General features: G+C 37.0%; 1 protein-coding gene across 1 annotated transcript in view; it reads right to left on the reverse strand.

Moving 5' to 3' along the window:
- Positions 1-10,553: 10,553 nt before the first annotated feature.
- The window catches only part of MYBPC3 (myosin binding protein C3), a 60,214-nt gene continuing 48,978 nt past the window's right edge, over positions 10,554-21,789 (reverse strand). Inside the window, exons 29-33 of the mRNA XM_077784415.1 lie at positions 19,242-19,437; positions 14,880-15,019; positions 13,955-14,114; positions 13,239-13,375; positions 10,554-10,781 (exon numbers count right to left, since the gene is read on the reverse strand). Of these exons, the coding sequence (XP_077640541.1) occupies positions 10,554-10,781; positions 13,239-13,375; positions 13,955-14,114; positions 14,880-15,019; positions 19,242-19,437 (861 nt within the window). The remainder of the gene's footprint in view (positions 10,782-13,238; positions 13,376-13,954; positions 14,115-14,879; positions 15,020-19,241; positions 19,438-21,789) is intronic.

The raw sequence follows: 21,789 nt of genomic DNA on the forward strand, positions 1-21,789 counted from the left end.
AGCTGCTATCGGCTTTAGGCTGATGAGAAACAGCAGTGCAGAATAAGACTTTTAAAGGACCTGATAATAAAAATGGCCCTCTGTCTTTTGACAGAATTTGTTTTGATGAACAAGTGTGGTTAAATATAGTGCTTGCTGTTCCATGGCTGAGATGAATCAGTAACAAGCTCAGCAACTGCAGGCACTGGGCTTCTGCTCTTTAGGTGAGACTTGGCTTCAAAACTGAGGACAATTTTGAAATACATAAAATCTTCTGCATACTTGATATTTTGGGAGTAGCATATTCATCTGTGCCAAAGATGTGCTGTGCAGTTTCCATCACTAAATGCCCAGTGGTGCTCTCTGGATACCAAATGCAAGTTGGATTTTAAATTGTTGCAAAAGCATTAATCTTTTAGAGTACAATCTTCTATCCTTTCCACTCCATCACTCCAAAGTACTAAGAGGTAGATAAACTTTATTTTGGAGGAAAAATGGTTGTACAGTGAATTGCAAGTGTTTTTAGTCATGTCCCACTCATTTTGATACTTAGATAACAATACCTTGGCAGCAGGTAAGAACTTGGAAACCTCTAAACCTTCCAGAGCAAAATGGAAGGCTAATAGACTAATTAGGCTAACAGACTATAATAGACTATAATAGACAAGAGACTATAATAACTATAAATCGTTCCAGAAATTTCTTAAAACAAAAAGAATAATTTCTACGTTTTTACCACTAGGAGGAGCCTGTGTCTTAATTTTTAAGATTTTCAAAATTGCGACCTTTTCATTTTAACGCTTGTGTTATTTCCAAGGCTCTTACACAAATGTGACAAAGAACATAAACTTGCCTTAAAACTTCCTTATGGCTGAACAGGTTTCTTTTTTTACTACAATTTCTTGTTTATGAAAATTGGTTTTCAAAGTGACAGTTTTTAAAAGTTCTCTACAAATGCTGGAAATTATGAGTAGTCTTCCTGGCAGTATTCAAAGTGGAACCTTAGTTACTAATTTATCTGTATTCTGGTTATTAGATCTTCACTGTGATGTTCCAAAAATGCTCTTGTTTTATTTGTGAATGCAGTGTGCATTTCTAATATGAGTGGGTCCCATTTTAAAGATTAAAAGTTTAAGCATCAGTGAGTGTCATGATGCTGGTACTTATTAAGTGATATTTATTAAGGGTATGTCTGGAAAAAGTGTTTTGAAGGTCTGTTGAGGGAAAGAGCTTATTACTTTAAGAAACCTGTTGTAAAAATTTCCTCCACCCTGATTCCTAACTTTGGATAATCTCTACCATCCTCTGCATTCAAGATAGCTGAGTAAGATGAAATGTTCATCTGGATATTAAAAAGCTTAATTGCTAGTAAATATAAGTCATTAAGAATTGCAATTCCAACTAAAGTTCTAGCTTAGTAATCAAAGTGAATGGGAAAATTGGCTGTGATTGTAAGCCTTATGAAACTTTACATTGAAAAAAATTTAAAATATTTCTAGAATGATGCTGCTTATGCCAGAAGAGGGTTTTTGGCTCACAGAGTGTGTTTCTAATAAGGATGCAGTTGCCTGCAATGGTAACAAATCAGCTCTTGCCCCAGTGTCAGGCATAGGCTCCTGTTATCACTGAATTCAGAACTAGGCAGAAAATAGAAGCTAAGCTTCTCACAAAGAACAATATTTACATCCCAGTTCCCCTTGATTGCCAAAGGGATGAATGTTGCTGTCGAGGCAGGACGGGAATACGAAGACTGACTCAGAAGGCTGTGAGAGTAAAAAACCAGTTTATTCAAAATACACTGCTCTTTTATACAGAGCTTCATGAGGACCAACTCCATTGGTCCTGAAGTGCAAACAACCTACACCATTGGTGCAAAGTGCTTGATGCACAGTGCTAGAACTTAACTATAAACAATGTGAAAAACAAGAGATAAAGAATTATTTACATTTTTCTCCAACTCTTTCCCAGGATTCTGTCTGGCTAGAAACTCAGTTTCTTTCTTTGACTGAAGACCCACAGATGAAAGTCAGATGATGTTGCCTCTGAGGCAAGATCTTCCTTCTGGGAAAAAAATGGTTTCTGCTTAAGTCTGACTCCAGTGTTATTTACAAACTCAAAATCTCTGCTCTTAGACAAGCCAGGTGTTGTTGAAACAAAAAATCTCAGAGCTCCAGAAGAGGTGGGAATTGGGACCAAGAAGCAGCAGCTTTGTGCAAAGGACCTTGTCATACAAAAGGCAGTACCAAAGAGCTTCTTGCAGTTCCAGAAGTCACAATTCAGCCAGAGGCATCTATCTGCTTGTCTCCGGGGCAGGACACTCCCAGGCAGCTGAGTGGTGACTTTGCCTGTACTGGTGGTAAAGGCTTCATACAGGGCCCTAACCTGTGACACCCTTGGAAGGTGTTCAGTGTGAACAACAGCTTTGAGATTCTACAGCCATTCCCAGTATGGCTGTTTCGCTAAAATAGTGGGAATGTGATGAAGCTTTAAATAATGGTAGGTGTGTGATCCCTCTTTCCAGCACTGTGTCTGAAGGTTTGGAAGCTTGATGTTGGTGACAAGGGAGGTTTGAATGCAGTTGAGTACATGACATGCTTAGAGAAGACCTCTTTCAGGTAGGTACTCTAGTCAGATATGATAAAAATCATCTCATTTATACCAAGGTTAGTAAAATTGTAAATTAACTTTGTGTTTACAGGTGTACAATGTTTTGAAACTTCTGCAGCATGCTAGTTTTAGCACTGATTGATTTTGTTTTAAAGCCTCAATCCAACAAAGAAGCATATATATGTCAGCCAAGGGCAGAGTCCTGCTTCTATTTGCAACAGTTACTGTAGTGATAAATGTGGTTTAGGAACCTACACAGAAATAGAAATCCCCATCTCCCAAAATAGCTTTATATAAAAAGGAACAAACAGTGTCAGGAAAAACACCAGTAAAACTAAATAGTTGCTTCCTTCAAGTATGTGAAAACTCTGGTTCTGTATCCTCATTCTTTGCTCTCATTTTTTCCTTTTCAGTTTCTCATGCTAAGTCCAGTGAATACAAGTCTATCGATTGTACTCTAGGTATCAAAGAAATCTCCTTCTTCTCTTTTTACACGTCGCCCTGCTTGGATTCCTCGCTGTTTCCTCACACATCCTTGGCCTACGCTCTCTTCAGCCAGTCAGGCTCAACGCTGCAATTCAATTTCCCATCAGATCATCTCTATTTGTTTCCCTTTGTAGCTTTTTCATACATTCTTCTTGCCTCTGTGGCCATCATCACCTTCCAGCCTCTTTGCCCAAGCACTTCAGACTTACACTCTTCCCAGTCACCTGCTCAACCAGTCCCTGTTCCTTTCCAGCATCCTGCCATAGTCTCTAATTCCTCTCTCCTGTTCTTACCAAGTGCTCTGTCATCTTCTTTCATTCTCAGCCTTATTCCATGCTTACTCCTCTTGCATTTAAATCAAGTTATTTTCGGTGGAGTGCTGAAGAGTGCTACAGAGGGAAGGGAAAAGGTTTCCAGTCTTAGTGCTGCTGTTCTGGGATAGCTTCCAGTAGCAGCTCTTCCCTACACTGCTTGTTAGAAATGGCTTAACTACTTAATCTGATATTAAGAATAAATACATTTGTGTAAACCAGATTTGTAACCTAAATTTTTTAATAAATTGTTAATGTTTTTCAGTACTATAGGAAACAGAAATCATAAAAGTAAATACTATGCTTTGTAAATACACAGTCCAGTAATCCCCCCTTATACCAGTGAGAAAGAACAAGTCCTGTTTTCAGGTAGAAATTTTTGAGGACTTTCCTATGATCAAAATCTACTATACTTGGGGTTTTCTTTTCAGGCATCACATACAATGAGCTCACCTCCAAAGAAGAAGAGATGCTTGGATTTTTTGGCCATTTTTTTCCTGGGTATATGAAACTGTAAGTAAATAAAAAAAGTGTATTTGAGAGTTATATTGATAGTCTTTTGTGATCATAATTTCCTGGAATGCATCTGGATTTCTGGGGCAATTGCTAGCATTATGATAGGTACCAAGGAAATGCAACCTTATTGAAGGTTAAAGTGTATCCATCCACAATTTGGGTTCATGTATTTGGGTCCTACAATTTATACTTTCGAGCAAAACAATGGAAACTATGTATATTGTTTATATTTGCTACATACATTGTATAGAACACAAAATCACGTCCAAACTATTATCCATGGAGAAGAAGAAAAAGGGAACACAGTTAACACTTTTGTTTTACATTTGAATATCCACTGATATTTTATATATTTTAGATTAGCCACTTTTTTAGATTATTTGTCTTTGGTACAGCTGTCTCAATACACAATTATTGACTGAAATGTGTTCATAGGTATGACACTTATCTATGCTTTCAGGGCTGGTTATTGTCAATGTTTCTGTCTGGCAAAGAGAGCAGATGCTCAACTATTTTTTCTATATCTGGATCTAATAAGTGAGGCTGTTCTTATCTGTTTCTCTTTCACCAGTTCATGCTGTTTAGGATGTGTTGCTTATGCAGACTGCTGTGGGGACCCTGCCCAATGACAAGTAAAGGATATCTCTATGACAGCTTTTGTTTCCCAAAAATAGAGTTCTCTTCTTGGTAAGCACTTGAAAGGTATCAGTGGGGCTATTTTTAATCTCAGCAGAATGTTCTTATAAAATTCATTTTTAAGGAGACAGAAACAGCTTGTAGTTCTAAACCTGCTCTGAGACGACATGTTAGTGACAAACTTTTCTCCTAAATACATGCAAGGATTTTGTTTCAAAGTAATTCTGTGATCAAAGCAACAGAAATAATTTTTATGACTTCCAGAAAAGTTATTTTCTCTTGCTACTGTCCTTTGAATGGCCATCGTATGATTCAATTAAGGAAAAAGTTCTACCAAATAATATTTTCTTGTGTTTTAATAATTCTATTCAATTGTAGATATCTCTTGAAATAGCTAGAACAATAATCCTTTCTTATAAGGAATGAAACCTGGAGGTGAGATGTACTGAGACTATCTTTACATGTCTGGCATGTCCTGCACTGAAAAATTGTTAAAATAATATATAGAAATGTCTTGATCTCTCACTGTAATTTTCAACAAGTAGAACTGATTTTTAATGTAATTTGATATAGTAAGCCTAGAAAAAACTGAAGAAGTTGGTAAAGATAACTGTTCCTCTGTCTTACAGAGAGGAAGAGGAAGATAATCTCAAGACAGGTGAGGCACTTCTCATCAACATTTTGTTGAGACAATTTGAACTCAGTCAATTGAATTTGCATTTTACCCCCCTATATCACATAAGTGTTGTAGCTTAGGCAGCAAAGCTGCTTAAGAATTATAGAATAATAGAACAGTTTGGATTGAAAGGGACCTTTGAAGGTCATCTAGATCACTGATGTCATGGAAACACTGGTGACAACATACACTGATGTAGCTTCTTATTACACAGGTTACCCTTCTTTAGACACACAGGTATTCACCTGCATTGTGGGTGGTATAAAATATATATTAGGAGTTGACATCCTTTCTGCAGGAATAGCTTTAGTATTAGAGCATATACTTGGATTTACAGTGGCCTGGGAATGAAATACTCCTGAGATTTTTATTAACGAGTCAGAAAACTAAGGCTCAGGAAAGAAACAACACTTTTATTCTGCAGCTGTCACCACAGATAAACCTGCTAGTTTTAAAGTAATAGTTGTGGGTCTATGGTAGCAGAATACAGAACAGGCTGCAACCTGAGAAGCTCTGCCAAACAGTCACTGTCCTTACTGCTGTGTGGATATAAGTGTAATTTCCTTCTTTAGCTTCAACTGATCCATTGTTATTTGTTAATAGGAAAAAAGAATTAATCTCCATGGGGGACCATCCGTTAACTCCCACACAGCCTTTGGCAGCTTCTGTACAAACCTGCTGAAGAGGAAAAGGAGGAAACCCAGTAGCTTTACCTTAATCTGTTATACTCACACCACAATTTGAAGAGATTTTCTTCAGGGTTTGCAACCCTGAGCAATAATCTCTTGGAGTAAGAGCTGACAAGTGGGTGGGAGAGTTCCTGGCACTGAAGGGGAGAGCTGGTGCTGCAGCACGAGAGAGCTCTTTGGCCCTTTTCTTTGTTGTTTTAAGAAGTAATGGTAAATCATTAACTCCTTTTGCTGTTATTATTTGCTCACAGAATAATAGTCAGGATTTGAGCACTAAGGCAAGCTCAAGGAAACAAGGTGCTCAGATAAGGTTTGTTTGCATTTGACAGTTTAAGTCCAGCTGGTGGCTTTTATGAAGAGTATTACGTGAAGCTTCTCATTACCAGGAATAAGTAAATATTGTTTACTTAGAGTATTTACAAAACAGTGCTGAAACAAAAGAATTGATGCTGTGGTGTGGAGTGCGTGTTGTCCTAGGCTAAAGTGTCAGCAGAGCGTTTGTTTGGCAGGTAATGCCACCCTGAGAGCTGGGCTGGTAGGAGTACTGTAAGTGTTTTTTCTTGTCATAATATATTAGAGTTGATGTTTCTTACCTGAAGTGAAGCACTGGGCTTTAGTAATGCTCTGTAGCATCCCTGTGCTTCAAATAAATCTTACATATGTTAATCCAAAGCATCCAAGTATTTCCATCAGGAGGAAAGACATGTGAACACTGAACAGCCAACCAGCAGCCTCAATTGATAGGATTTAAATGGAAATTGTGGAAGCATCAAAACTTACAGTCAGTTTCACATCCAACTGGATAGAAATACTCAGCCGAAAGAGGTTATGTTTGTTGAAGTTACATATATTTTTCATATGGAAGGGGCTTTTCACAGGAGCAATAACAGATTTTTTTTTTTGTTTTGATGGAGAAACTACTGGAAGGACTTCAGTAAGACTGCTGGTTTTGAAAGTAAAAGGCACTTAGTGTGCTAAAAGAGAATGCTGCTAGGTAGGAAATTTTAGATTTTATGACCTATATTAATTCTTTATTTTACTATTGAACAAACCTTGCACACTTCTAACAGTACTAAACAACTACAAGGTAAGAATATTTGCCATGAAATTTAGAGATAAGGCTGATTTTACATCAGAGTAGATCTCACCCAGGAAATGACAGTGTAAACTGTCTTTCATCAAGTCTTTCAGGTATAAGGGGGGAAAAATTGGGAGATACTTTGTTGTTCTTAACCAGGTGGTAGGTTTGGGAGAAGTTTCTCAGTGTACATAGTTTTAATCAGATTGGGATGAAGGTTATTTACTTAATCATTTATTTATTACCAGCATGGAGTTAATGGACAATTAGTGACTCTACTTTCAAGATCTATGACAGCCACTGAACAGATAAATGACAATAGTATATGCTGGCAAAACATCAATAAACACCTACAATTTTCTGAAGACCTTTCTTGAAAAAAATACAGGAAATTGAGATTTTGCAGGTGCACCTTCCCCCTTTTCCTCTTTTCAGTGTGAGGAGTGGTTAGTTTTGAACTCAGAATTCTCATTTTTATGAAAACTTTTTAAAAACCTAGCTAGAATTAGCGCTTCTCTTTTGTTAATGCTTTGGATTTGCATTTGACTCATTGTCATTGGAAGTTTTGGAAATCAAAACTAATTTGTGTTTTTCAACTGCAGCATTCTTAGAAGGCCCTATGGAATTAGGCTCCAACTCTTGCAATTCAGTCACTGCTTTGCAATGTGCTTTGTCCCACAGATGCTGGGATGGTCCTCTTGGTCCACTGCATTCTGGTCACAGGTTCTTTAGAATATGGATAATCTCTATCTTTTATTTGTGGTATGTGCCTTTTAAAAAAAATAATAGCATTGCTCAGAAAATGTAAGCACAAAACAATATAAACCTGGATGCATGTTTTCCTTTTTAAATTGTATTTATTTGTTGAATAACAACAATATGCAACAGACAAGTGTTAACCTGGAATAAGTTTGCTTTGGGTTTAGAGGGTATCCTTTTTTGTTCTGATACCATAGTGAAATCATTAAAATACACATCTCATAACCATCAGTGCTTTTATTATGAAGATGCATTAATACATCTGGTTAATACAACTAACACGCTGTGTCAGGCTTTGCCATCCCAAGTGGCATGTTGGAGGCAGGGTAGGAGTGTTGCTTCAGTTCCTTTGTGTAGCTTCTTCCAAAAGGCAATGCTGCCTGGATTAATATAATCTTCCTGCTGTCTGCTGTACTGTGATCATTAAAATGTACCTCCCAGCCAGAAACTATCAACTAGTGCAGAAGAAATCCTAATCCAAATATTCCTCAAACTTGTAGGTGAGAAGCTAGAAATGCTATTGTGTCATTTGCTTAGACAAAATCATCTGCAAAAATGCCGACATATCACTCATAGCCTTTCACAAACCTTCAGGAAGAGTTATGACAGTGAGTTTATTACATTCATTCCAAGCTTCTACTTTAAAGTTTTTTATTTATGTGCAAATAGTCTCCCTTGCTAGAATTTTCACTGTTTCATCTGATGTGCAAAATTATCCTTGTAGATTCGTGTGGTGTCTCTGATTGGTAGGAAAAAACATCTAATAACTGCAATTCCCTGCTGGTGTCTTTTTAAAAGCTAGAAAACAAATAGTGAGTACTTATCAAAGGAATTATTTTCTAGAAGAAGGAGAACAGTAGCTATAGTCAGTGGCTCCCAAGTGGTGTGATTTGGACACAGTTCTGCTCGAGAGCACAGCAGTGGATATTTCAAGCAGTCACTGACAGTAAAAACAGTAGGAATTAAAGTTACATTCTGCTGTACAGAGACAATTATAATGATTATATACTGTAAATAATATCTTACTGCTTCGTTATTCTGAGCTACTTGTTTCTTATGAAGAATGTCAGAGTTCTGCAAAGAGAAAATGGAGTGAACTGTAGAATTGGGGGATTTATGCTTGTTTCAGACATTAGGAAACAACTAGGGGTTTTTTCAGTTTTACATAGTTTTACTATTTTTAAAAAATATATTTTATGTATGTAATGGGGGAAACATTTTATCTTGATTTCTTCCAATTTCTTCATGTGGAGACAAGGGCAATCTAACTATGACAGATATATGAAAAGAGGAAATATTGTCTGAAAACACACCGAGTGAGCAGGACAATACAGAACACTGCTGCCTCCTTGTACATGTGTATTATGTGACTTCTAAGATGAGCAGGACTCCTAAATGAGCAGAATTTATGTTTCATTAATCTCTTCACTTTTCTTCTTTTCAAGTTCCACTCTAATACTGAGACAGAAAATGGGAAGAAGGATTTATTGTCAAATACATTACCTGATTGCTATTACACGACTTCATTCTTTTAAAGTCTAAAATGTACATTACACATCTATATGCATTTAAATGTTAAGTATACTTTCTTTGTTGAAGCAAGGCTATTGATATTTGTTAGCCCTACTTTAATAAATAACAGTCTCTTAGAGGGAGGGCTTGTAGTGAATTAAGAAAAAATGACAACCAAGTATTCTGTTATTCTTACAAACTTTTACACTGGCACAGTGTATTAAAGGTGGACCCCCATGAAATACTGACTATTGAAAAAACAAACAGAAATCAAAACAAACACATATCCCCACCAACATTATAAACATTCTAAAAAGTCTCTACCATGAATATTTAATGATTGTTTATTCATAGATCTGACCAAACAGCCATTGCTCCTTCATCCAGCTGAATTAATTTTATTCGTACCTTGACTTGCAGATCAACTGAGATTCAGAGTTTTACTGAGGTGCTGGAGAATGAAAAAAAGTTCAAGATGTTATCAGACATTAAATAATGCTAATTTAAAATTGAGACATGGTACTGAAAGTGAAATGTGGACACTCTCTACTAGTTGCTTTTATTTGATGATTCTAAGAAGATTTAACGTTCCTAAAGCAATCTTCAGATGATGATAAAATTAATCTGTGAGCCCTGAGGGTACTGGCACCCAGCACTGCAAGGTGTCCTGTATGCACATTCCTGATTTAGCACTGAGTCAAATATTCAGCTTGGTGCTGTGTAGAAATACCTTCAGGCTTGCTGTGCTGAAAATGGATTTCCATCAATTACTATTATGTAGGTCACTTTTGCAGCTACATTTGTATTGATAAATAGATACTTTGCTAGCATCTTTACAAAAGTTATTTAATATTTGATTTTTTTTATTGTGTTATAAACATGTAACTTTTGTTCCTGGTCCTTTTTACAAACAAAATAATTTGTTACTGTTCAAAAAACGTTTGTGATGTAGCATGTACTACCTATTACATATGTCTAATAGCCAATGACTTGATTTAAAACCTTCAGTTATGGAATAAACACAAAGTCTAATGAAGTTATCCTCAATGCAGTGGTTGTAGATCGACCTCCCTTCCACTGCTAAGTATCTGCTCTAGAAATAGGAAGTCAGAAGTGCAATAATTGTACATCACCAGACTTGTATTATCTAGCAAGTAACCCAATTCTATCATAATGCTTCAGAATGAAAAAACAATCTTGCTGATGCACGTAATTAACAAACTTTTTATATACCACCCAAAAAATCAGGGTTAGATAAAGGGGAACTATGATTTAATTTCCTTTAACTACCCATTACTCTCTCTTCATTGCCTTGTTGGGGTTATCCATAGGATTAATCTGTTACCTCTGACATCCAGCCTGCACTCTATTTCAGCTTCACCACACTCATTCACAGCTTTGCAGGTGTAAATGCCTCCGTCAAAGGGAGTGGGTTTTCTGATCTCCAGGGTCAACACCCCCTGCTTACTGAACATGCGGTACTTGGCATCCCCAGAGAGATCCATTTTGTTTTTGAACCAGAATATCTTTGGCTGAAGAACAAAAAAGAAGATTTTTTTAAAATAGAAGGTAGGGAATGGAAGATTTACACCTGATCTTGCAGCCTCAATGTAGCCATCAAAGGCTAAATAGTATTATGAGGACTATTTACAAAGAACTGATAATAATTTTTCAAGGAACATCTCATTCAGTAGATATGCATGAAACCAATAGTTCAAAAGTTCAATATTTTTTAAACTCAAAAATAGCATATAGAAAATGTATGTTTTTGCCCTGTTTTATTGCAATTTAAAGAAAAAAAACCCCAACCCCTATTAGTTGTCTATAAATCTATCCACTTAGGAGTTATTTAGTTGCAGTTATTAAAATGTATTTGAATGCTACAAGTATCTTACTGAAGGGGAATTAAATGTCACAGATTATTAGAACAGAAGTATCATAAAAGTCCACAGGTGCTTGGTGACCAAATTAGGATGCCAAGATTTAGCCCAGAAGAGTATTTTCCAAATTCTCTAGCATATCTCTAGAAACTTCAGGAATTTAAAAATTAAGTTCCTGTTGGCTTCCATTATAGTATGAAGTGGTTACTTCTATACCAGTTCAAACTCTTATGTTTTGTTTCCAGTGCCTGAAAATGTGCCTTTAATTTTTATAAACTAAATTTTGAAAATGAAAAATCTCATATTCTGCTTTTGTTTGTTTCTATCTTAATAGTATATACAGTGAAGAAACAGTCTTTAAAGAATGGAAAACCAAGCTTAACATTTATCTGTTTTTCTTATAGAATTAATGTCTTCTGTTTCTTCATCCATAAACCCCAGAACTACTGCACTGTTTTTACAGAGTGCATTCAAATCTACTGAATCACTTTTGTCTTTGACCTGTGGTGTATTAATCCAGTGCATCCCACCTGCCACTTGCTTAATTTTCTTGACAGATCTCTGCTGAAATTTTTCCTGCCTTAACACATTTTTCTTGTTTCTCTATAGCCTCTTTATCTTTCTGGGTATATGTCTCTTGTTATACTTCATTACTGGCAGGGCATGAGTAGTGTCTCTGCTTGCAGTGTTAACTTTTCCATGCCCTACAAATCATCCTGAGGTGTGCTTGAGAATCTACAGTTATTAAGAACTGGGAACTTTTCATGCACATAAGGTAATGAGAGCTTTTGCAGAGCACTGCTGCATGTACTGAAACATTTTATCAAGGTTAATTTGGGCAATGGAAGTACAAAAACATATCTGGAAAAGCTGCTTTAAGAGCATTAGGTGTACTGAGGGTTGAGGACTACTTGGATCCTTCAGGCTAATGTGAAGGAGGAGGTAGCATGCCTGCATTCCAAAGCCTTCCATTACTGCACAAGAAGAGCTGTAAAATTGAGAAGGTTTTTAAAGAATCTTCTTAAAACCATGGAAACAGAATGAAGTGGATGCAGATGCACAAAAATGTCAGTTAACCAAGAGGGAATATTGTCAATAGCACTGTCATTTCTAAGCTGAGGCAGCTACTGGAAGATGGATTTTGCCTACAGTTGCTGGTGTTTATTCTGTAATGTTGTTGGGTTTTTGAAGCTATTTACATGGATATGCTTCCTTTTGACTTTTGAGTTTTGTCTGGAGCTCCTTCTTTGTCCAATGGACTGCAACAAATGATTTTTTTTTTCAGTTTGGACTGACTGATTGTTGCAGGTTTTGCTCTGTAGCAATCAGATCCCTTCACAGGTATGAGGCAGTGAAAGAAGCTGAAAATAAGCAGCCAGACATGAAGGGATTTAAGACAAGATTATGTCATAATATGGTAAATTCCTTCACTGCAGAGAAAAATCTTATTTCCCTTTTCTGAGAAGTCTAAATTTAGCTCCTAGCTGATACAGTTTGTACTGCTTGTTCCCAATTAACAAAATAGTACATCTTTATGTACCCTTTGATAGGACTTTAATAAATATATTTATAATGAGAAAATATTCCTGCAAGATTAAAAAATGAAACCAACAAAAGACCCACAAAAAACTTCACTTGTGGCCAGGCCTTATTCTAGTTAGTTTTGCAAAATAGCTCAGACTGTCAAAAACTTATGTGGATGCATGGGTATAACAGAAAACCTCTGTGCCTCTGTGTCACTTGGTTAGTGGAGCAGTAGATGACATTCAGCTGCAGTTTTCTTGAAAATGTGAAGAGAGCAAAGTATAGATTGTGAGCAGATCATTTTGTCATTGTTTACCTTCTCCAGTGATAGCATTTGTGCAGAGGTGCTACATTTCCAGTGGTGTGGTGTCACCACCAGCAGTGAGTGCCCTTCCCTCTGTCCCCTTCACTGCGTTGCCCCCCTGGCCGTGCACAGACCCCCCAGCGCTCGTCCCCCTCTCTGCAGCCCCGGGACACGGCTGGGTCCTGCTCCTTTCTGCGGCCATGCCACTCTCAGCCACCCTGAACTGGCAGGAGTTCTTGCCTTGGTGCAGCAACAGTCTGAGTGACAGTGCTGGCGTGTACCTTGGGGATCCCTCTGACAGCACAGCTGAGTGTGGTGTTGTATCCTGCAATCACAGAGCGGTTCACCAGAGGGTGGGTGAATTTAGGAGCTTCGGAGAAGTCGTGTTCTTTGTAACAAGGGGGTTTATAAGTGGTGCCTGCAGTTCAAAGAGACAAAATAGTAAGAACCGTGTTGGCAGTTCTGCTGACTTGTGTACAATCTACCATCATCTATCATCAATCTGTCATAATTTGTCTGTATGGTTTTAAGAAACTTCAAAGCTTTTGGCATTGTGATATAAAAAGTCTTTAAATACATTTCGTTCTAAAACACATCTCATGTTTAATGTGTTAGTTAAAGTAAAAGGTCCTGGTAATCATTGGTTTTCAGCTTCTGTTAAAAATATGACAGCCATATGTGTGCAGAGAAAGTCTTCACCACAGACATCTTCAACTTTTAACCCCAAAATATAAATATAATCCCCCTGTTGTATTATTTACTTCAGACAATATAGTCTAGGAAGACTGCATGATTAAATATTTTTAATTAACATTTGTATTAGTACAGATCTTCCTAGATAAAGGCTCTTGATGCTAAACTTCTCTATAAGTGCTAGTTACTAAATATTGAAAATATCTTTAGGGGTGCAGCTAGTAAAACTGTATTTTCCATTTGCCAGTGTATTACTTCTGATACTTAGTGGCTTTTGTGATCTTTGGTTTGAAGAATATGTTACCTGTTTTTTGGATATGGGCAGGATTTTTGGTGGTTGCAGCAGTTTCACTCAATCCACACAAATTTTCACTGAAGACTCGAAAAAAATACTCATTTCCCATAATCAGGTCTGACACGATACAGTTTGTGCGACGATAGTGATCGAAAACCGTGTACCATTCCTGTAACAAGACTGCACTGTTTAGAAAGATGTTATGAGAGGTCACACTGGTGCAACTTCTGTTAGGGAGAGATTTTTTTTTTGCTACAAGGAAAAGACAGGCAGACAGGTATTTAACACTAACCTGTGAAATTAATATTATGTTGCTTCCTGTGGAGATCAGCTGATATATTTTCTGATTTTTATATGCTGGTGGTGTGATAGGTGTATGAATGCTTCCATTTTGAGAAAAAAGTTCCCTCGCCTCTCTACCATATTTTAGCCATACTTGTATCTGGGGAATCTGGTACAAGATGTGTACTCAGAGTGTGACTGCTTAATGGGATCTTCCATGAGAAAGGTATTTTCCAGTTTGACAGGTATACATATCTCTCCCAGTACATACCCTGGTATGCCTAGCATCTCACTTCAAGTCTAACTCTTACTCCCTCCCCTTCAATCCTTTCCTGCATTTATGAAAAATATAATTGCAAATAAAAAGTATAATTCCACCTTCTAAGGAGAACTGTCTATGCAGTCATCACCAGAGACTGCACAGGCTTGATCTCTCTTCCATTTTCTACTGAGTATTTAATTTAATCTTTCACCTTTTGGGGTTTTTTTAAGATTGTATTTTTCAATGTTTAATTGCTTCTGAGGTGCCACAGGACACCTTGGACACATAAATGAGTGTCATGAGCTCAGCTATTTCCCTCAAGTCTCTGTGCTCCCAGAGCAGGTGCTGGTTTAACTCCCTTCAAAGCCACGGACCCAGCCAAGTTCTTACCATTGTTTTTTTGTCAGCTTTCTGGACTGTGTAGCCCAAGATCTGAGCATTGCCATCATCTTGGGGAGGAGTCCACTCCAGGGCTGCATTAAATCCCCAAACATCTACAAGCTTTATATTCTGAGGAGGACCAGGCTTGTCTGCAGAGGAGACATAAGAAAACACCTTAGCTTTTAGTTCAAGATCCAAGAGCTTTGTCATTTCCCCATGCAGGGAAAAAAATAATAGAACCTGATAGCAGTCTGTAACATTCCATAGCAACACACTTCATTAATGTGAAGATAAAACTATAAACAAGAAAATTGGGAAATTTTAAAATACCCTTTGAATATTTTTTTGAGACACCCGAATCCTATGGAGAAATAGAAAACACACTAGAATTAGTAACATCTTTAAAATGGAATAAGAAGTTTGTGTTGTTTGGGTGGATGTGATAAACTCTTTAACTGCAGTTTTATTACTTATTTTTTTTACCTCAGTGCAGTTTCTTGGCCATTTATCTACATTGCTATAACAACCAGGGCAATGGGTATGTGCCTTACAGCTGAGGAAAAACAACATAGAATGAAATTATAATAATTTTCTTTTTTTCTTTTTGAGGATAATTCATATTTATACCATGTTGTTTAGTCAAATGCTGTAGATTTAGATTAGATTTATTAAATAATATTTCTGTCTTTTTAAATTTGAGGACACCAGTTCACCTTTTTGATGTTAGATTGTTGCACCCAATTATGGGGCCTGCTGGGGACAGCTGGATAGTTCATTTTGTTATTGAGTGAAAAATAGTTCAAGATCATTCTAGACAGCTGATGAGAAACTGTCTCCCCATTCTGTAGCTAAACTGGAAAAATTAAGAAAATGGTAGGTTTGAGATGAGCAAAGCACAGAGGAATGTAATTATAGGTGACTTGTAATTTAATTCCTTAAAAAAGGATATGCAAACCAGTAATAAATCAGTCTTTGTTATTAGGGGAACTGTGACTTTCTACATCAAAGCATAATGTGCTATTTTTTTTTTTCACTGACAAACTTTGGAATTGAAGAGTGCTTTATAATTAGGTTTGACCCCTACTGTCCTCCTTCAAAGTCCTACTAGAACACTGCATGATGTCTGATAAGGGATATGGAATGCATGGTTCTCATTCCACTTACCATCCTCTTTCTGCCTATCTTACACTAACATTTCAGAGAAAAACCTGCCATCTTCTGTGTTTCTCAGCAGCCACCAACCAGATAAAGCCTTCTTACATTTCCTTCTCTGTTTCTGAAGTAGGGAATGGCAATATGTTGTCAAAGGAACAATACTGCTTATGGGGATGTGGAAATGCATTTGTTGTCAACTTGAATCACAACTTAGAAGAAAAAAACCCTATTTGTTTTGTTAGATATGTATCTTCATTATACAGAAATCAATTAATCTATTCTGATTTAAGAGAAGAATTTTTCATTCTATACACCTGTCTGTATATTTGTGAAGAACAACCTTTAAAAAGTCAGAGGTGGATACATTTGCTACATGGGTTTTTATGTTCTTGATCATTGTGGTTCAGTGAGATAATGCAATCTGCAAGAAGATCTATCCAAAATTTCTTTGTAGAATGGTAGAATATTTCTTTCTCAGTAATAACCAGTACATCTTTAGTTTGTAGATAGAAGATGGGAAAAGTTAAACTTACTGATGCTTCTTATCCAAGTTATTTTCCTCTGAAGGGCACTGTGTCAGAGTGGGGATTTATATTCTGAGGAAGTATCCTGTCTTACCCTCAGCACAAGCTCAGCTGAGGAGTTTTGCAAACTAATGAAATTTATACAATGGGAAGAAGAGCTAAAGTGTGATTTATCTTTCAAAGATAAATTATAATTTATGTTTTCAAATAATACACAATGAGAAAAATAATTAATTCCCGTTAAAAAATATAGAACTGAGGTTTGCTTCAGTCAATAGAAGTAATGATGAAAGACATAATTTATTGATTCATACAGAGGGTGAAAGAAGTTGAGGGAACCACATTCTCCAGAGATTGGAGATATTTTCATTATTTTAGAACTTTCTAAAAGTCGTTAATAAATACTGTATTCCCATAGAAAAAGTGCCTATTTTTTTGATCTGTGGAGTAAATGGCAAAAACTGTTTTGGCAACAAGGGAAGGTGATGGCAGTAACAGAATTGTTTCCTCTTGTTTGGAGCTGACCTGACTCATCACCACAGCAGAGCTTTTGGCGACCTGCACTCTTGCCTTCCCCCCAGAAAAGGTAGGTGCTGGAGCCACGAGCATTAATTCTTTATCAAGGAGACTTTTGCAAAGGGAAAAGTCTATTTAAAAAGTTAGTTGATGGAAAGACACCTCAAAATATCACTGACTGACTTGTGGTGTCTCTGAAAGCCAGGCTCATATTTCTGTCATGCCAAGAGAGTAAAAAATCTGGGGAATAAAAAGTGCAGTTAACAGAATTGAGAAGAGGTAGTTCTGATGACAGAATCAAGAATCAGAGTAGATGCCCTGATTGCAGAAGTATCTGCATATGTTACAAGTACTTTCTCTTCTTGGTCATGAATTAAATGAAATATATGTATTCCCATTCATTTGACCAAACTGCTCAAGAAGTACAAAATTAATGTCTGTCCTCCAACTCTTATCTGTGTGATAGGATTAGTTCTTTTCTTCATTCATTTTCTGTATGGTATAACTCTCTGGCAATGGTAGATGGATGTGTTTTTGTGACTTTCTACAGTACCAAACAATAGGCAGAAGATACTTGATGCTATGGCCTAAGAGCAATGACAGAATCAAGAGTCACTTACCAGTTTTAGAAAGATAATTTAGAGTGTAGGGTGCACTACTCCCCTTTACTTGAGTCATAGGGTCAGAGAATGGCTTGGCTTGGAAGGGACCTCAAAGATCTTTCAGTTCCAACCCCATGCTGTGGCAGGGACACCTTCCAGCAGACCAGATTGCTCAGAGCCCCATCCAGCCTGGCCCTGGACACCCCCCAGGCATGGGGCATCCACATCTTCTCTGGCACTCTTGGGATTATTTTGTTTTAGCTACCATTTACTTATTTTGCTCTTGCAGAACTGCAGTGACCCTCTTGAGCAGAAGCAGCTGCTGGTATTAAGACATATTTGCTCCAATTTTTTATGCTGTTCTTGTTTGCTGTTGGCACCATTGCATACCCATTCTGCCAACATAATTAATAAAACTTTAAGCAGAGCAAAGTCAGCATTTTTAATTCCAAAACATTAGGAGTTGAGCCGAAACACATATTCTAAAAATGTATTGATACACTGGAAGAAATATGGGATAATGGTGTGAAAGTGTAGGGAAAGGAAAATAAAAACAGTTATCAAGAATGTTAAAAAGAGCGGTAATGAGGATAAATAATAAAACCCTGGCTAAACATTAATGAAATCTGAATAGGCAAGATCATGGAATATCTCTCACATAATCCCAACAGAAATTATGGAAACTTTGGCAATGCATTCCTTTAAAATGACATTAGAAAAGAGACTGGAAATTGTATAATAGAGAATAAGCCCCAGACTAACTGGACACTCTTAAAAGTAAAGCATTAAATGTGAATTTTTCAAATTCACAGAAATATGTCTTCTAATTTTTGGAATGGTAGAGGTATATTACAGCAATGGTTTTATCTTCCTATCCTTCTCTAATGAAAAAAACCATGTAGGACTACATCCATTCCAAGATTAATATTTCCTTCCTTGAGTACCATATGGCTGTGCCTAAGAACACCAGAACTCTGAAATTCTATCTCTCTCAGAGTGATAGAAAGGAGATTGATAAGGATAATCAAGGATATGGAATGGCATCTGTTTGAAAATAATCAAAATTAAGAGAGTAAAACTTGAGAAAGTTAACTGAGGCAAGTGGGACTGAAGGCTATAAAATAATGAGTAACATGGAAAAGCTGAATGATTATTCATGTTTTTTTTCTGATACAAAACTGTATGGACATCAAAGGAAATTGTTAGGAGACAGACTCAAATCAAAACAAATAGGTATATGTACTTAAAATGAAATTCCTTATAAAAGGATGCTTGGATTCTCAAACTAGACCTAGTTTAAATACAGACTGGATAAAATTAGGCAAGCAAAAGAACACTAAAGGGCTATGGAACACATAAAATATCCCTCACCTTCTGAAGGTCTCTAGGACACAGATAATTTCAAGGTGGGAAAATGTAGTAGGAACGCTAGCCCTTCTCTTTATCCTACCATCTGCAAGCAACCATTGAAAGGGAAGGGATTCTGAGGTAGTTGGACCTTTTTGTGTTGTCTCAGTCTGGCCATTATTTTGTTTTGCATGATCTGCTTAATTCTGATGTTGTCAGGGTCTTACCTATGATTTGTATTGTTATTGCAACTTTATCAGACATGTTTTCTATCTGAAGAGTGACTTCATATGCTCCTGAGTGATGAAGCTCTGCTTTTCTGATGAAAAGGATGGTGTCCGTGTTGCTGTTCCGAATTCCCACATCTTTGGAGTCTAAAGTTTGACCATCTTTCAGCCAAGTGATTTTGGGTCTTGGTTTACCCTAAACAGAGAAAAAAAATGTTAAGGCTTTAGTATTTCCATTTTTCTCTTAGCGATAAATCTAGAAAGCTTGATATAAAATAAAGAGTTGAGATAGTAAACTCCATAAATAATTTCTGTTTTCTTCCAGACAAATATTTGCTACCATCTGTGTGGTTTAATGGCACCATGCTCTGAGGATGCCATTTAGTAAGAGTCTGAAATGACACTGAGAAGAAATCCAGAAATCCTATACTTGTGCTGGTCTGGTACTCTTTCCCAGGCACATCATGAAGCCAACAGGTGATCTGACTTGTTCTGATTGCTGTTAGCAGAACCCTTACACACCTGAGGACTTTATTAGCTCTGCTTCCCTTCTTCTCCCTTTTTTAAAACATTTGATGCTCTGTCCACATTTTGAAGATATTTTGAAAAATTATTGTCACCTTGAAGTGTTGGGACGTGAAATTTACTGTATAATTCTTTCTGCACTGCAAAATTATTTTGGTGACTGTCAACCTAAGCAGTCAGGGTTGCTACACCCATGGAAGATTGCATTGTGGAATCAGTGAGATATCATTGGTGTGCACCACTCTTATCCAGCCATTTCCAGGAAAAATGGTAAGTACTATTTAATTCTTCAAAAGTTAATGGAGTGCTACTTCTACAGTACAACTCCAAACAAGGAAGAAAATGGCCCTAACATATTTATTAAGTGTATTAATATTTAATCCAACAGAAAATAACTCAGTGCATTTTTTTTTTAGTTTCTGACAGATTGCCAAGGTGAAATAGTGCAGCACAGGGCTGGAGTAGTTCAGATGGCTGGAGAGGGAAAGTGGGACCTTGCAGGGCAGCAGCCAGCTGTGCTCAGGATGCCCTGAACTGGAGGCTAGGGTGCTGAAATGGGAACACTGCCTCCAGTAAACAGCAGAGAAAGCAGCTCTGGAAGGTTCCTCAATCCACTGAAAGCCTCTCTCTCACTTTGAAAGACTGTATATCTTCCCTTAGCCTACAGAGGGAGATCAAGATACTCAGACTCTTTTGGTGCCTAAAGGTAGGCAGAATAATAATAAATCTTTGTGCATTGCTACACCTTTATTTCAGGTTTGTCTGGTATTTGCTCAGAAGGTCTGTGTACCATCATTTTTTTTTCCAGTGGTATTAGGAAAAAAACTTCACCTTTTATAAGAGTGAGGCCAAGATCTGTCCAAAATTATACTTAAAGGATGTCTCAAACACCTAGAAATTGCTATTTGTTCATTGATGCTCTTTTCTCTAACTCATCAGATGTATTGCAGTTTATTTTACATCAAGGCTGATATATACCCCTTGAATGAGCAATGGTTCTGGATCTTCCATTCTCTCCCTCTCTGGTAAATTAATTTCCTACAGCTTTCTGCCAAGGGGCATAGTTAAGAGAAACTCAGGCCTGCAGTGCTGAAATAATAGATACAAGAGAGTTTAGTCCTGTTCTAGTGTACCTGTACCCTGGTCTCGTTTCAGAGAACCCTCACAAAAACCTGTTAGAGCAAGAAATGACTTCCTCTCTTCAGCTGGAATGTATAGTAGAGATTCTGGAATAAGTGAAAGGGTGTGGGTTCTTTTGTGTTTTGTTTTCCATATCTGTGTCTTATTATTTGTGAACAGGCCAAGAACTAACTCTATTTTACTTCCCACATATGCCTGTATATTAAAGTGATATGAAGATCCTCCTTGAAAAATTTGGCTAGGGAATGCTTTCAAAATAAAATTAATCTGCCTAAATAGTATAGTTCTATGGGCATTTATTTAAATTTCTACTTTGTCAACACAAATACTTGGCAGGTTTTCAGACTGATTAGATTGTTGCTGCTGGTGTTCTAGTGTGGTTGATCAGATATTTCACTCACAGCTCCTCCTTTTTTGAGGTGCTCTGAGAGCCAGTGAAAGATTGCAAGTGTTCAAAGTGTTGGTTTTCATATACTCTTATATTTATAGACTGTGAAAAGCATAATCAGATAGAAAGCATGTTCCTAATACATATGTCAGAGGATTGGATTTCTGCAATGTGTAATAGATAATCTGAGAGAGAACAGTGAGTGACAGAGTAGCTAAATAGCACCAGAGAAACTTAGGGAGTTCACAGCCAGGGAAAAATTAATTTAAATGCTCTTAGATATCTATATTCACACATATATGATGGACAAAATAGACTGCTCAGTACTACTGTGAATTTTATCCACTAGTAGCACATAATACCCCTCCAATCACATGCCATGTAGTTAATTTTGAAGCAAAAATGTGTTGATTCTCTTCCTTTCACCAGAATGTTCCACCTGCTTAATGCACTCAACAGAAGAAAGGTTGGTAACAATGTTTTACTTTCTTTTCT

Source organism: Lonchura striata, chromosome 6 (genome assembly GCF_046129695.1).
Source record: "Lonchura striata isolate bLonStr1 chromosome 6, bLonStr1.mat, whole genome shotgun sequence".
Lineage (NCBI taxonomy): Eukaryota > Metazoa > Chordata > Aves > Passeriformes > Estrildidae > Lonchura > Lonchura striata.